General features: G+C 40.6%; 1 protein-coding gene across 4 annotated transcripts in view; it reads left to right on the forward strand.

The window, feature by feature from the left end:
• Window positions 1-15,613, forward strand: part of tarbp1 (TAR (HIV-1) RNA binding protein 1) — a 243,973-nt gene that overhangs the window by 97,658 nt on the left and 130,702 nt on the right. For all 4 annotated transcript variants that reach the window (XR_005462805.1, XM_038815663.1, XM_038815672.1 and 1 more), the window contains exons 14-17: window positions 5,176-5,337; window positions 12,273-12,466; window positions 14,602-14,863; window positions 15,137-15,319. Coding sequence is in view for 3 of the 4 variants with exons in the window: in XM_038815663.1 (XP_038671591.1) it covers window positions 5,176-5,337; window positions 12,273-12,466; window positions 14,602-14,863; window positions 15,137-15,319 (801 nt within the window). In the remaining variant the exon portion in view is untranslated. The remainder of the gene's footprint in view (window positions 1-5,175; window positions 5,338-12,272; window positions 12,467-14,601; window positions 14,864-15,136; window positions 15,320-15,613) is intronic.

Below are 15,613 nucleotides of genomic sequence, written 5' to 3' on the forward strand. Positions count from 1 at the left end.
AATCCCTTTATCTTCAAAAAACTATCTATCTTTATTTTAAAAACATTTAATGAAAGAGCCTCAACTGCTTCACTGGGCAAGGAATTCCGTAGATTCACAACCCTTTGGGTGAAGAAGTTCCTCCTAAACTCAGTCCTAAATCTACTTCCCCTTATTTTGAGGCTATGCCCCCTAGTTCTGCTTTCACCCGCCAGTGGAAACAACCTGCCCGCATCTATCCTATCTATTTCTTTCATGATTTTATATGTTTCTATAAAATCTCCCCTCATCCTTCTAAATTCCAATGAGTACAGTCCCAGTCTACTCAACCTCTCTTCGTAATCCAAACCCTTCAGCTCTGGGATTAACCTAGTGAATCTCCTCTGCACACCCTCCAGTTCCAGTACGTCCTTTCTCAGGTAAGGAGACCAAAACTGAACACACTACTCCAGGTGTGGCCTCACTAACACCGTATACAATTGCAGCATAACCTCCCTAGTCTTAAACTCCATTCCTCTAGCAATGAAGGACAACATTCCATTAGTCTTCTTAATCACCTGTTGCACCTGTAAAGCAACTTTTTGCAACTCATGCACTAGCACACCCATCTCTCTCTGCATAGCAGCATGTTTTAATATTTTATCATTTAAATAATAATCCCTTTTGCTGTTATTCCTACCAAAATGGATAACCTTACATTTGTCAACATTATATTCCATCTGCTGGACCCTAGCCCATTCACTTAACCTATCCAAATCCCTCTGCAGACTTCCAGTATCCTCTGCACTTTTTGCTTTACCACTCATCTTAGTGTCGTCTGCAAACTTGGGACACATTGCCCTTGGTCCCCAACTCCAAATCATCTATATAAATTGTGAACAATTGTGGGCCCAACACTGATCCCTGAGGGACACCACTGGCTACTGATTGCTAACCAGAGAAACACCCATTAATCCCCACTCTTTGCTTTCTATTAATTAACCAATCCTCTATCCATGCTACTACTTTACCTTTAATGCCATGCATCTTTATCTTATGCAGCAACCTTTTGTGTGGCACTTTGTCAAAGGCTTTCTGGAAATCCAGATATACCACATCCATTGGCTCCCCGTTATCTACCGCACTGGTAATGTCCTCAAAAAATGTCACTAAATTAGTTAGGCACGACCTGCCCTTTATGAACCCATGCTGCGTCTGCCCAATGGGACAATTTCCATCCAGATGACTCGCTATTTCTTCCTTGATGATAGATTCCAGCATCTTTCCTACTACCGAAGTTAAGCTCACTGGCCTATAATTACCCGCTTTCTGCCTACCTCCTTTTTTAAACAGTGGTGTCACGTTTGCTAATTTCCAATCCGCCGGGACCACCCCAGAGTCTAGTGAATTTTGGTAAATTATCACTAGTGCATTTGCAATTTCCCTAGCCATCTCTTTTAGCACTCTGGGATGCATTCCATCAGGGCCAGGAGACTTGTCTAACTTTAGCCCCATTAGCTTGCCCATTACTACCTCTTTAGTGATAACAGTCATCTCAAGGTCCTCACCTATCATAGCCTCATTTCTATCAGTCACTGGCATGCAATTTGTGTCTTCCACTGTGAAGACCGACCCAAAAAACCTGTTCAGTTCCTCAGCCATTTCCTCATCTCCCATTATTAAATCTCCCTTCTCATCCTCTAAAGGACCAATATTTACCTTAGCCACTCTTGTTTATTTTATATATTTGTAGGAACTTTTACTATCTGTTTTTATATTCTGAGCAAGTTTACTCTCATAATCTATCTTACTCGTCTTTATAGCTTTTTTAGTAGCTTTCTGTTGCCCCCGAAAGATTTCCCAGTCCTCTAGTCTCCCACTAATGTTTGCCACTTTGTATCCCTTTTTCCTTCAATTTGATACTCTCCCTTATTTCCTTAGATTTCCACGGTCGATTTCCCCTCTTTCTACCGTCCTTCCTTTTTGTTGGTATAAACCTTTGCTGAGCACTGTGAAAAATCGCTTGGAAGGTTCTCCACTGTTCCTCAACTGTTTCACCATAAAGTCTTTGCTCCCAGTCTACCTTAGCTAGTTCTTCTCTCTTCCCATTATAATCTCCTTTGTTTCAGTACAAAACACTAGTGTTTGATTTTACCTTCTCACCCTCCCATCTGTATTTTAAATTCCACCATATTGTGATTGCTCCTTCCGAGAGGATCCCTAACTATGAGATCATTAATCAATCCTGTCTCATTACACAGGACCAGATCTAGAACCACTTGTTCCCTTGTAGGTTCCATTACATACTGTTCTGGGAAATATCGCGGATACATGCTGTAAACTCCTCCTCAAGGCTGCCTTGACCGACCTGGTTAAACCAATCGACATGTAGATTAAAATCCCCCATGATAACTGCTGTACCATTTCTACATGCATCAGTTATTTATTTGTTTATTGCCTGCCCCACCATGATGTTACTATTTGGTGGCCTATAGACTACTCCTGTCAGTGACTTTTTCGCCTTACTATTCCTGATTTTCACCCAAATGGATTCAACCTTATCCTCCATAGCACCAATGTAATTCCTTACTATTGCCCGGATGTCATCCTTTTTTTTTTAAAATTTAGATTATCCAATTATTTTTCCAATTAAGGGGCAATTTAGCGTGGCCAATCCACCTACTCTGCACATTTTTGGGTTGTGGGGGCGAAACCCACGCAGACACGGGGAGAATGTGCAAACTCCACACGGACAGTGACCCAGAGCCGGGATCGAACCTGGGACCTCAGCGCCGTGAAGCGGATGTGCTAACCACTAGGCCGCCGTGCTGCCCCGGATGTCATCCTTAAATAACAGAGCAACACCACCTCCCTTACCATCCACTCTGTCCTTCCGAATAGTTTGATACCCTCGGATATTTAACTCCCAGTCGTGACCATCCTTTGTTTCAGTAATGGCCACTAAATCATAGTCATTCACGATGATTTGCGGCATCAACTCATTTACCTTATTCCGAATACTACGAGCATTCAGTTGAAGTACACTTATGTTGATTTTTATACCTCTGTTTTGAATCTTAACACCTCGATCAGTAACCTCTCCTAAGTTATATTTCCTCTTAACTTTTCTCCTAATTTTCCTTGTTGTTGAACCCATATCTTCATGTAACAACCTGCCGTGTCGCTTACCATTTATGTTTTTACTTCCCGTTTTATTCCTTTTAGTATTACTGGGCCTATTCACTGAGCTCTCCTCAGTCACTGTACCTTGTACTGTCGTCCTTTTTGATTTTTGACAATGGCTTCCCTGCCTTACACTTTCCCCCTTTTAATATATGTGGAGATAATATATGAAGCAGTAAAATTTGATGCCCGAATCATGACTGATGCCTTGCACCTCTCCAGAAGGAAAAACTTGTATTTAAAGGATGTCCCAAAGTGCATTCATTACAACCCGTGAAGTACTCTTGAAGTGTAGTCACTGTTACATTGCGAGGATCTTGTATGCACTTGAACCCCTGGAGCTGGGACTTGAACTTGGACATTCTGGAACAGAGAGGGGAGTGCTATCGACCTGAGCCACAGCTCCGATTTTGGTCAGTTAACCCCAGGAAAGATTAGAGGGGAACAGCACGGTTTCAGTAGAATTTCAGAGTCCCAAAGGTTAACTTTTGAGGACAGGGTGTAATAAATGTGTTTTGTATTGATTTAGAAGTTAAGGAGTATCTAATCGAGATGTTGACAAAGGGATTTGGCAGGGTAGACCACGGGGGAATAAGCTTAAAATTAAAGCTAGGCTGTTTAAGAGTAAAATCAGGAACAATTTTTCACAATGGGTAGTAGAAATCTCAAAGGCTGTAGATACTAAATTTCCAAGATCAGCCTTCATCTGAGTGAATGGTTTAAGGAGCTCAGTGGACTACTTGTATTCTTACAAAGTCTAAACAGATTAATTAGGTTGGCCCTTCAATGCAGTGAAAATTATGCAAGTTCTATAAAAAGCATTTGATATGTGCGCTCGCTGTTGAAAATAAAATTCCACTCCAGTGTGCCTTGCGTCCTGCCTGTTCAATGATTTAAAGAAAAATGTAAAATTCATAACGATAAAATAATTAAGCCGAGACAAGTTCTCTGCTGAGAATCAGTAGTGCATATGAAAGCACCATCTAATTGGACCTTGTAGATGTAATTACCAAGGCACTAGAAGTTGGTATAAACGGGGTGTACATTAATTTCCCCAGTGAAAACAAAATCAAATAATTTCCACTAGGTTGGGCGGTACGGTGGTGCAGTGGTTAGCACTGTTACCTCACAGCGCCAAGGGCCCGGGTTCGAATCCCCCCCATGGACACATCCCCCCCCCCCCCCCCCCCCCCCCGTGTCTGCGTGGGTTTCACCCCCACAATCCAAAAATGTGCAGGTTCGGTGGATTGGCCACGCTAAACTGCCCCTTAATTGGAAAATGTAAAAATATATAATTTCCACTAGGTTTATTTGAGCTAAATACAATTCTCTGGTAGAAAGATGTGAATAACCGTCCACATTTGGAATCCTTGGTGAACTGATGTTGAGGCTTTTTAAACGGTTTGCCATGCCTCAATATTTTAATCATCTCCCTCAAAATTATTTAGTGACAGCAAGTATGTATGTTTTAAAACTATCAAAATATCAGTTCTTAAAGAATTGATAAACACTGACAAACGATAAAACGTTTTTGTAATCTGTTGCCACACTTTGGCATTTGCAGCATGTTTTGGAAAAATGGTGCCCTCTGATATTATTGTTCTCTGGGGTTCAAAATGCAGCTAGAAGGTTCCAGAAAACCTGGTTGTTGCCAAATTTTAATCCCAAGCTAGATGTTTTGATTTGAAAAATACTGCCAAGTTTCTTGCATGATTCCCTGTGTGTTGTCTTGGCGTTGATACTTAGGGAGGGGCAACAATTGTTTGGGACTGCGAGATAATTCCTTCTGTTAGCAACTTTGTGGTGATATTATAAACACGTGTTTAGTGAGCTTCTGTTCGGTTAGTGAGCACAGAAATCCTTTAAAATGCACACTGTCTGAAGATTTAAAAAAAATTTAAAGTATGATTAGAGACTCTTTTGGTATGATTATTGTCTAATTGTGCTCTGCAGTGATCTTTGAACTTGGAAACGTTGATATCCATTTTTTCCCCTCAGTCGTTCTAAACCCATTACGTTTCTCCTTCATTTGAGGTTTTGGACCTTGACAGATGTCGACTCTACCTTGCTGTGATGAATGAGATAGTGAAGACACTTTCAACAGAGGGCCGGATGAGAGGCTCCTGCATCTGGAGCTACATCTCTTCCCTGTCGCAGGTTTCAATTCGATATCTTCAGGCACCCAATGATAATGGGGTACTCTCGCATTCTATTCCAATGTATATTATCTAATGTATCAGAACACTTTTACACAACCACACCTTCCCTGCCACATCTTACGAACAGAATCCTTCTGATGCCAGTTGATAGAATCATAAAATACCGACAGTGCAGAAGGAGGCCATTCGGCCCATCAAGTCTGTACTGACCCAGGCCCACTCCCCTGCTCCATCCCATCATCTCCCCTAACCATTGGACACAATGGGGCAGTTTAGCATGGCCAATCCACCTAACCTGCACATGTTTGGACTGTTGGACAAAACGGAGCACCCGAAGAAAACCCACGCAGACACGGGAGAATGTGCAGACTCCACACAGACAGTGACCTGAGGTCAGAATTTAACCTGGGCCCCTGGTGTTGTGAGGCAGTGCTAGCTGCCATGTCGCCCTTCTTTGAAAAAGCTAACCAATTGGTCACACTTTCCCCTGCTCTTTCCGTAAAAGCCTTTAAATCTTTCCAATTCACTTCTGAAAGTTAATGTTGAAAATTAGCTTCCACCATTAATTCAGACTGTACTTTACAGATCATATACAATGCATGAGAGAAGAATATCCCCATGCCCTCCTTTTTTGCAGATTCTCTTCAATATGTATCTTCTGGTTACCATCCTTCATGTTAATGGAAACAGTTTCTCGTGGAAATAATATTCATGTACTCAAAATATAAAAACAATTTCAAATACCTCTGCCAAAAAAATGAGAGTTTGAAAAATAAATTCCAATTAAGGGGCAATTTGGCGTGGCCAACCCACCTACCCTGCACATCTTTGGGTTGTGGGGGTGAGAACCACGCAGACACAGGAGGAAAAAAAACGAGACTTTTTCAGCAGTTTATTACAAAAAAAGGTGTTAGTAGCTATGTGACCTTTCCATATACATTTACGTAATTTTAATAATTTATTTATTTATTTTTGCAAATATTGGCAGACGCCAGAAGCCACAGCAGAGTTCCAATTTAACAGTCTATTTCAAAATAAAATTTAAATTAAAAATTTTTTTTAAATTCAGCAGATGCCATGTGTTTGGGACTGATAGTATTAACTTCAAACGTTTACTGACTTTTATTCACAGATGTTTTTATTTTGGTATGGGTATTTGCTGTGGTTAAACTTCCCATGTTAATTTACTTTTGCATAATTAATTTTGATATCTGTCACCCTCCTTTGTTTTCCCTTGTGCAAGAATTCAGTGATATTTCTGGAGCACACCTTGACTGCACACTACAATAAAACTGGTATTGTTTGATGAAAGCCTTGAAGGTCTGGAGCAGCCAAATTACCCCCTCCAAATATTTCACTTATAAATTTTACAAACTTTATTCATTTCAACAAATAATTGGCAGGTGCACAAATTTAGGAGTTCGATGCAGTACGGAAGGAGGCTATTTGGCTTATGTCGGTTGTCAGTTAGTTGCACTCGCCTGCACCTTTAGCTAATGGCCTGTAATTGTTTTTGCCCATCAAGTATTTTTGCTTTAACAGATCATTGTACCCAACCACTATTTTAATCTTATGCAGTGCACAATCATGAGTATTTTAACAGACTGGGCGGCACGGTGGCACAGTGGTTAGCACTGTTGCTTCACAGCACCAGGGTCCCAAGTTCGATTCCCGCTTGTGTCGCTGTCTGTGCGGAGTTTGTACTTTCTCCCTGTGTCTGCATGGGTCTCCTCCGGGTGCTCTGGTTTCCTCCCACAGTCCAAAGATGTGCGAGTCAGGTGTATTGGTTCACTAAAACTTGCCCATAATGTCCAAGAGTTAGGTGGGGTTGCTGGGTTACGGGGTTAGGATGGAGGTGTAGGTGGGCTTCGGTAGGGTGCCCTTACAGGGGCCGGTGTAGACCTGATGGGCCGAATGGCCTCCTTCTGCCCTGTAAATTCTATGATTTAAACCATTGATCATAGCAGCACATGTACAAGAGGAGACGGTTACAATCTAACTCTTTATGGTTAACTACTTCTTTGTTAACTACTTATTTGTGAAATCATGATAAACAATGAAGCCCCCGTAGTGTAGGACTCCACAAAAATTGAAGAAGATAAAAAAGATGAGGTAAATCAGAGAGTAGTGATTATGCGATTTTGAATTTGCTTGTATTTAAGTAGCATCTTTAAGATAATGAAACTCCCCAAGGTACTTTTCAGCAGTGTGACTGAGCAAAGTTTGACTCCAGACCACATGAAGAGATGCATTAGGTCAGATGGCCAATAACATGTTCAGGAGGTAGGTTTAAAGACGGTCTGAAAGAGGCAGGAGAGATAAAGAGGCGATGAAGTTTAGGAAGGGAATTCAGAACTTAGATAGAACCTTGACAACTGAAGGCATGGCCACCAGCCATGGAGCAGTTAAAATCAGGTTGCTCAAGAGGCCAAAATGAGAGGAATAATGATATCTTGGAGCATTGTGGGTCTGGAGGAAATTACACAGATAGGGAGGGGTGAGGCCATGGGGGGGAATTTGAAAATGAGGACAAGAATTTTAAAATCAAGGCATTGCTTACTGGGAAAGCTGATGAGGATTAAATAAGGATTGGGGCAAGAGTTTTGTTTAAACAATGTGGATAAATTCTAGCTTTTGACACGAAAGCTTAAGCGGCTTCCTGGAGGACATTGTAACAGAGTTAGAATTTTGCCTTTTCTACTGTGTTACACACACATTATTCTCTTTGGACAAGTAGGGCAGCATGGTAACACAGTTAGCACTGTGGCTTCACAGTGCCAGGGTCTCAGGTTCGATTCCCGGCTGGGTCACTGTCTGTGCGGACTCTGCGCGTTCTCCACGTGTCTGCGTGGGTTTCCTCCGGGTCTCCGGTTTCCTCCCACAAGTCCCGAAAGACGTGCTATTAGCTAATTTGGATAATCTGAATTCTCCCTGTGTACCCGAATAGGCACCGGAATGTGGCGACTAGGGGATTTACACAGTAACTTCATTGCAATGTAAGCCTACTTGTGATAATAAAGATTATTATGATTATTATAAAGTAAGTGTAAGAAAATTATGTTTAGAAGTCCAACAAAACACCTAAAAACATGTAAAAACACCTCAAACTCTCCTGTATTTGGCAGTTGTTCAGTTTTCCGTTGCAAATTTATTCCATCATCCCCTCTCATTTTTCAAAGTAAATAATTTCAAAACAGCCTTGCCTGTGACCCCTTCATGGTAAAGATCTTCCCATTTTTAAATATTTTTAAATAGTGAGGTCCTTACAAAGGATGAGCTGGAGTAGGAGAGTAGGGAATGTGTGAAATGATATATTTTGGTGCAAGGAATGAGGAGAAGAAAGATATAAACGGAATGGTAAAAATTTAAAATGGTGCAGGAACAGATTAGATGGCAGGACAAAACAATGAGGTGTCACCCGAGCTGGCATATCAAGCATCTATACCACCGTATTGTGACAGTCACAATAGTTCTGGCTAGTTATGCAGCCAGAATACCTGATCCCAAAGTGAATCTTCTCTGGTGACCTTGTGTCTGGGTTGCACTCTCAATGGCATTCAGAGAAGCACAACAAGGACACTGCGAAGGCTTTACTTCGGAGCTTTGATATCGACAAGAGTTCTGTCGGAAGCTCGCCCAGGGTTGCTACACCTGACGCAACCAAATAAAAAAGGGTGCAGCCTCCCAGAGAGCATACATCAGCGGCAGAGAGAAAACCTAAGGAAATAAAATCCTGAGCCAGCAACCCATCCAAAACTCAGTCGTCTGCAGTAAACAACTCTGTTTGCAGCAGAACCTTCTGGGCGCAGGTCTCTATTAACACTCACCTATCTGCCCACCAAAACCCTCCCCAGCACCTCAGATGATGGACATACTCATCTTAACCTCGAAGAATGACAGCAAACAAACCATGCTGGATGTAGTCCAAAAGAATAAGGACAATACACCTAGAAACATTTAAGTGTTTCATTGAACTCTGCAAAGCATAATTCGTGCATTATTTATTTGGTCCTTATTTTGGCAGTCGTTTGCCACTGCAGATTTATTATATCATGCCCTCTTTATTTAAAATAAATTATTTCAAAAATCCCTTGACTGTGGCCCTTTCATGGTAAAGAACTTCCCAATATCTTTGCAATTCATCAAATGACGTCTGTATACGTAAATGCATATATTTCAAGCATTTTGTACATGTTCTTAATTCAGCTGAAGCTTTTTTGACCTTTGCCAAGATTTGAGCTGAGAGCATTGAAGTATTTTCCGATCTCTGAGAATCCTGTTCTTAACACGCGCGAGGAGCATAAGTGAAGCTTGGGATAATTTCCCCCTCATTTCTCCTATCATCACTCTGCATCTCTACTTGGCACACAGCCAAGATTGGGAATGATGGGCTATGGTGGATGACTACGTTTTAAAAATTTTCACTGTTGCACAAAAGGCCTTTGAATTTTTATTTTAAAAATGTCCTGCCAATAATCCTGAAGGCCGTGCTATTTCAGCTAACCTCCTTGTTATTTTCCTTGTCTTTTTTATTAACTCTTTTTTAAAAATATAAATTTAGAGTACCCAATTCATTTTTTCCAATTAAGGGGCAATTTAGCATGACCAATCCACCTACCCTGCACATCATTTGGGTTGTGGGGGCGAAACCCACGCAAACACGGGGAGAATTTGCAAACACCACACAGACAGTGACCCAGAGCCGGGATCGAACCTGGGACCTCGGCGATGTGAGGCAGCAGTGCTAACCACTGCCCCACCGTGCTGCCCCTTTATTAACTTTGAATCCCTTTTTAACCCCCTTGCTTGGATGCCTCCTGCAAAATACCACCCAACAAATCACACTCTTGAGTACCATCTTGTTTGACTCTGTCAGCCAACTGAGTTGCCCTTTGAGAATTCTTTACTGCCTTTGCTTGATTCAACTGTTACATTTATTTCTCTGACCTTTCTACCTGTAGCAGTGAAGTAACTGGTATTCTTCCAGCTGGCATGACAGTTATCATACCTCCACTCTTCCCTCCTGTGAGTCCCATTATACATCTTGGTTTAATCAGGCCTATTTTTGTTTCTCCTAAAAATATTTTGCTTATTGCACATAAAAATTCTGCTTCTCAATCACCTGGTCTCTTCAAATGCCTGAGATTAATTTGTTTTTGTTCCAACTTCTGTGAAGTTATTTTTGGAGCTGTCCTTCAGTGGGCAGTGAGAATTGCGTGGATTATTTTCTCCCAAGTTTATTCAGAGGCCATAGCTTCACGTTTATCTAAAGTATAGCCAGCAGCTTATGTCACTTGACCTTTTTGGCTTCATCCTCGTCCTCTTTAAATCAACTAAATTGGCTTTATTAGATCTGCATCATTTGTAACACAACTTTGAAAAACCTCAGTTTAGTAGGAAAAATCTCCCAAGACATTTCACCCTGACCCTGGATGCAATCAAGTAACCTTCCAAGCGAATATGGTGCTTCACATATCTACCTTATTTGCAACCACCATTTCTAACTTAAAATCTTCTTCCTCAGGAACTTGTCTTATTCCCTTTAGGAAGGATTGTAGGAAATCTGTACTTGCAATATGTTTTCATAATTTGCCTTGGGCTCTCTGGAGGGGGGCAAAAATGTTTCCTAGCATCTTAGTGCATGATATAATTATGACCCAGTTCACCCAGTGTTCGCCATTAAATTCGATAAAATCTATTTTTAAAATCTTAGCAAATGTCGCTTCTGACTCTGCATTTCTTCCATGAAAACAACTTGAACGTTTCTATTTTAAAATATTGCTCTTGAGATATGGTGATATCCATTTGTAGTTATAATGATATAATAATAAGATCAAAATACTGCAGATGATGAAAATCTGAAATGGAAACTGAAAACGCTAGATTAACTCAGCGGGATTGGCAGAGGCGGTGCAGACTCGATGGGCCGAAAGGCCTTTTCAGCACTATTTTTCTATGATTCTGTGTCAGCATCTGTGGAGAGAGAGAAACAGATTTATCTTTTGACTCCGCTGACCCTTGTACAGAAGTAGTTATTCTGAAAATGTGGTGGTTCACCTTGAATAGCTACCAGAGTGGCTCACTTCTCTACTTCAGAGAGCATTTCGAAGCAACTGTATGGTGTGGACTAGAGCCACCTATAGGCCAGATGGAATTTGGTAGCATATTGCTTTTCCTGAAGTGAACAAGTTAAGTTTTTAATTAATATTCATCAGTGATCATGGTCAGCTTTTTCTGGTGATCTGGCTAACACATAATGAGCAGATTTATCAAATTCCGTTCCATTTGAGCGCTCAACTTCCAAATTGTTACCACCCCCTACTGTACACGGGGACGGCAAAAGTATTGTTTTGGGCTTCCACCTTGGTGTTTTTTAATCTTAAGGATGGTATACTTATATAAATTGTTATTTTTATTTAAGCACTTGCCAAACTTAGTTTTTTTAATCCTTTCATGGGACCTGGGTGTCACGGGCTGCGCCTGCATATTTTGTCCATTCTTCAGTGCCCTTGAACTGAGTGACTTCTGAGGCCATTGCAGAGGGCAGTTCCGAGTCAACTAGATTCCTGTGGACCTGGAATCATGTGTAAGCCAGACCAGGAAAGGGTGGCAGATTTCCTTCCCTAAAAGACAGTGAGCCAGATGGGTTTTTACATTAATCAATCATTGTTTTGTGGCACCATTAGCTGAGACTGGCTTTTAATTCCAGTTTGAAAATAATTCAATGAATTCTAAATTCCGCCAGCTGCTGTGGTGTTATTTGAACCCATGTCTCCAGAGCATTAGTTTGAGTCTCTGGATTATATGCCCTGTGTCTAATGCACCACTATCTCTGCTTTCTAAAGCTATGGAAATTTAAAGTGCCACTATGTTTAAATTTGTCACTGTTATCCAACATGCAAAACTATGAAATCTGAATGTCTGTAGAGTTAATCTGAAGGTACATAAATTCAGATTTGTTTTGTCTCACAGGTTCTGAAGCTAGGACAACAGATACAAATGGTGGTTGCTCGCGCTTCTTTAGCTTGGGTTTGCAAGATTACTGCCCAGTATCCAGAGCTGGAGCTTGACTCCCTTGAAGCTGTCAAGACACTGGTTAGATCTGTTTTAATTGGTCCCTTCAACCAGAATCTTGAGAAACCATTCTGCAGTACGCAAGACAATGGGTAAGTAATGCAAGCAATTTGCAATTTAAAATGTGGAACTATTGTGTAGGGAAGTCCAATCTTAATATTAAAGTTTTCAGTGAAAATTAGAGATGTGATTCAAAATTCCCAGGCGGTCTGGAGTTTCAGTATTAACTTACTCGTCCGTCCAAGAAGTATTATTCTACCTGCTTCAAACAAAAGTCTAAACAGCTCCTAATATTTACTTGCAGTTTTGTTCTCCCAGATCCTAATTTCAGATCTTCAGAAAGCAGCTCAGCTGACACCAGCTACCAGCTATATGTAAGCCACTGTTCTCCCTTACCTTATCAGAAATAAATATGCCAAGTTGTCAACCCACCACGACAACACGCTCCAGAATGGATGGCTGTGTTAAACAACAAAAAATGCAATCTATAAATAAACAAAGAGTATGCTTGCAATAACATAATCACACAACGACTGTTGTCCCTGTTGTCCAGCTTGGATTAAAAACCCTTTCTGGCTCTGTTTGGGAAGTGTCCAAGTTGAAACACTGAAGTAACAGCCGTAGTTGTTTTGGAAAGAAAACTGAACTGTAACTAGATGATGGTTTGGGAGAACCGTCCATATACTATTAAAAATAGCCAATCTTAGCACGTGTTTGTTTTTCTGCCTGGCTAATTTCTTGCTGTCTCTAAGGAATTTCGAGCAAATTGTTCAAATGTTGTCAGACACCTGACTTAATATTGGGGAAGTGCCGTGTGAAGGCTAGTTCCTTTTCCCATATGAAAACTGGTGAGTGAGATTCCCTGAGACCTGGTCATACCCATCCTAACAGACAGCTCGACAATGGGCAGCATAAATAGTGGATCGGGAACAAGCTTTCTCTCTGCTTTCTTCTTGTGTTGACCAACCTGCAGACCAGATGGTGTTAATTGAATTGGTGATTTGCCAGCTAATCAGAAATTGAGGTTATAGTAAAAGCACGCATGACTATGAAGTCAACACTGTTCTTTTTATATAATTAAACATTACTGGAACAATATTATTCTGCCCATAATAATCAACTAAGTTGCATGTGAGCTCTGAGTTCGTGCCAACAACTCTTTATTTCACCTTATCAGAAATAAATATGCCAAGTTGTCAACCCACCACGACAACACGCTCCAGAATGGATGGCTCTGTTAAACAACAAAAATGCAATCTATTAATAAACAAAGAGTATGCTTGCAATTAACATAATCACACAATGACTGCTTTTGCCATTAAAGCCTGCAGCTTTCATATGCATTTCAAAGCATTATCCCATCTGCTGCAAATTCGTCTTTTTTTCCTCTTTTAAAGTTTCATCAATCAGAAAGCTGGAATTTTAATAACAAAAAGCTGTCAGGAACTACAACACCTTGAGGAAGAATTGGTAGTTGAACCAAATTTGATACAGTGGAGCAAAGGGCGAGTAAGCCAGGCGGTCTGACGTTTAGTCAGATGCAATGGTAGCCAGGGTTAATAATTATGAGGCCTTTATTATTTGTTACTGCATAAACACTGCTGATTTTACAAGTACACATGTGTGTGACACTGTACAACAGTTAAAATCTCAAGTCCTAATCCGCCTCAGCTCCTTGGGTGCACCAGTTTATGGTAACTGAATAAATCAAAATATATTTTTTATGACACGAAGCTCCCTGAGGATTGGAAATGGTTTGGAGTAACGTTTGTTCATTATAGTAAAAGCTTTCTACTGACTGTCAAATATTTAACCATTAGTATTTTACCTTTCTCCAGCAGCCATTTTGAGAATAAGGGAACAACAAATTCTAGGTGTTGAAACTCCAAAGCATATTGTTTTGTCATGAGGGAAAAATGCTAACCTTGCGTATTTACAGTAAAGTTCTTCAGAATAGTCCAGTTATCCCGCATTTAGTGATTTAATGATTAAAGTTGCAACTGAAGCACCTGTGCTTCAAACTCCTTGTATGAGTTTGATGGTCTGAGGCAGTTTATGATTCTTGGGTGAACAGTGTGGCATTTCCGGACCTTAAAGGTGAAAGAAGCAGAATGTTTTTGTATGGTGGCATTGTATTTCACTACACTTTCATTGTTTATACTGCTGTAAAATGTTGGGTCAGTGCTGTACTGGCTTAAAGAAGCACAATCTTTTTTTTTTGGTTCAGTCTTTTAGAGGATGGATCTTCAGCTCAGGGCTGGGGAAAGATCTCAGCACAGTATGTCCATGATCAGTGGGCCTGCATCTATTTCATTTTGAACAAATTTGAGCAGTCATCTGAAAGTGCAGCATTCAAGAGTTGTGAACTTTCATTGCCTGTTGTAGAAAATCCAGCGCTCATTCTTGGTGCCTGTATAGAAGCGCTGAACATTGTTCCATCGGACCGAGTACTTCCCATACTGCAATGCATGAAGATTCTCGTTCCTAAGGTGAGCGGGACTGGTAGGAACCTAAAACATTTCTCATTTATTCCTGCAGTAAATACTTTTGCAAATTTTTTCTTGCAAATATAAAATCTAGCCTGTGTGCTAACGCTGACCAAAAGTTACATATTTATCACTATAGCTGTAGTATTTTTAATCTTTGGAGGTCTATAAATTCTCCTGCCAATTTGTGACAAAATATATGTAAACTGTAATGAAATGTTAATAATCTTATCTGAGTATGTTTCACTCTGCATTATAACTTGTTGATTTATTCAGCTTTACAGGTCAGAAGAGTCTTTGTGCGTGAAATCTCTTGATCTAGCTTGGAAAACAGTTCTGGAGTTAAACAGCAACCAGCTACATTTCTGGCCTACTTTTAGTGCTTACATAAAGATTGCCTTTCACCATCAGCTCCTTAGCATAACTGGAGAATGTGCCATTGGAATAAAAGTGAAAGAGGTAAGATTTGCTTTAGCATCTGCCACTTAGTGAGATCCACTCTTGTGAATTATTACAGTTAGATAATTCATATAATTATGGAAGCACTGAAGGAGTGCTGTTGTCGGCCCTTTGGATCTTATGCTGGCTGTTTGGAAGAGCTATCTGACGAGTCCAACTCCCCAATTCTTCCCCGTGGCCCTGCAAGTTTTTCCTTTTCAAGTATATATCCAATTCCCGTTTGAAAATTGTTACTGAATCTGCTTTCGCCACCCTTTTATATAATACGTGCCAGTGCATAACCACTCGCTCCAT

Source organism: Scyliorhinus canicula, chromosome 1 (assembly GCF_902713615.1).
Source record: "Scyliorhinus canicula chromosome 1, sScyCan1.1, whole genome shotgun sequence".
In the NCBI taxonomy this organism is placed as follows: Eukaryota; Metazoa; Chordata; class Chondrichthyes; order Carcharhiniformes; family Scyliorhinidae; genus Scyliorhinus; species Scyliorhinus canicula.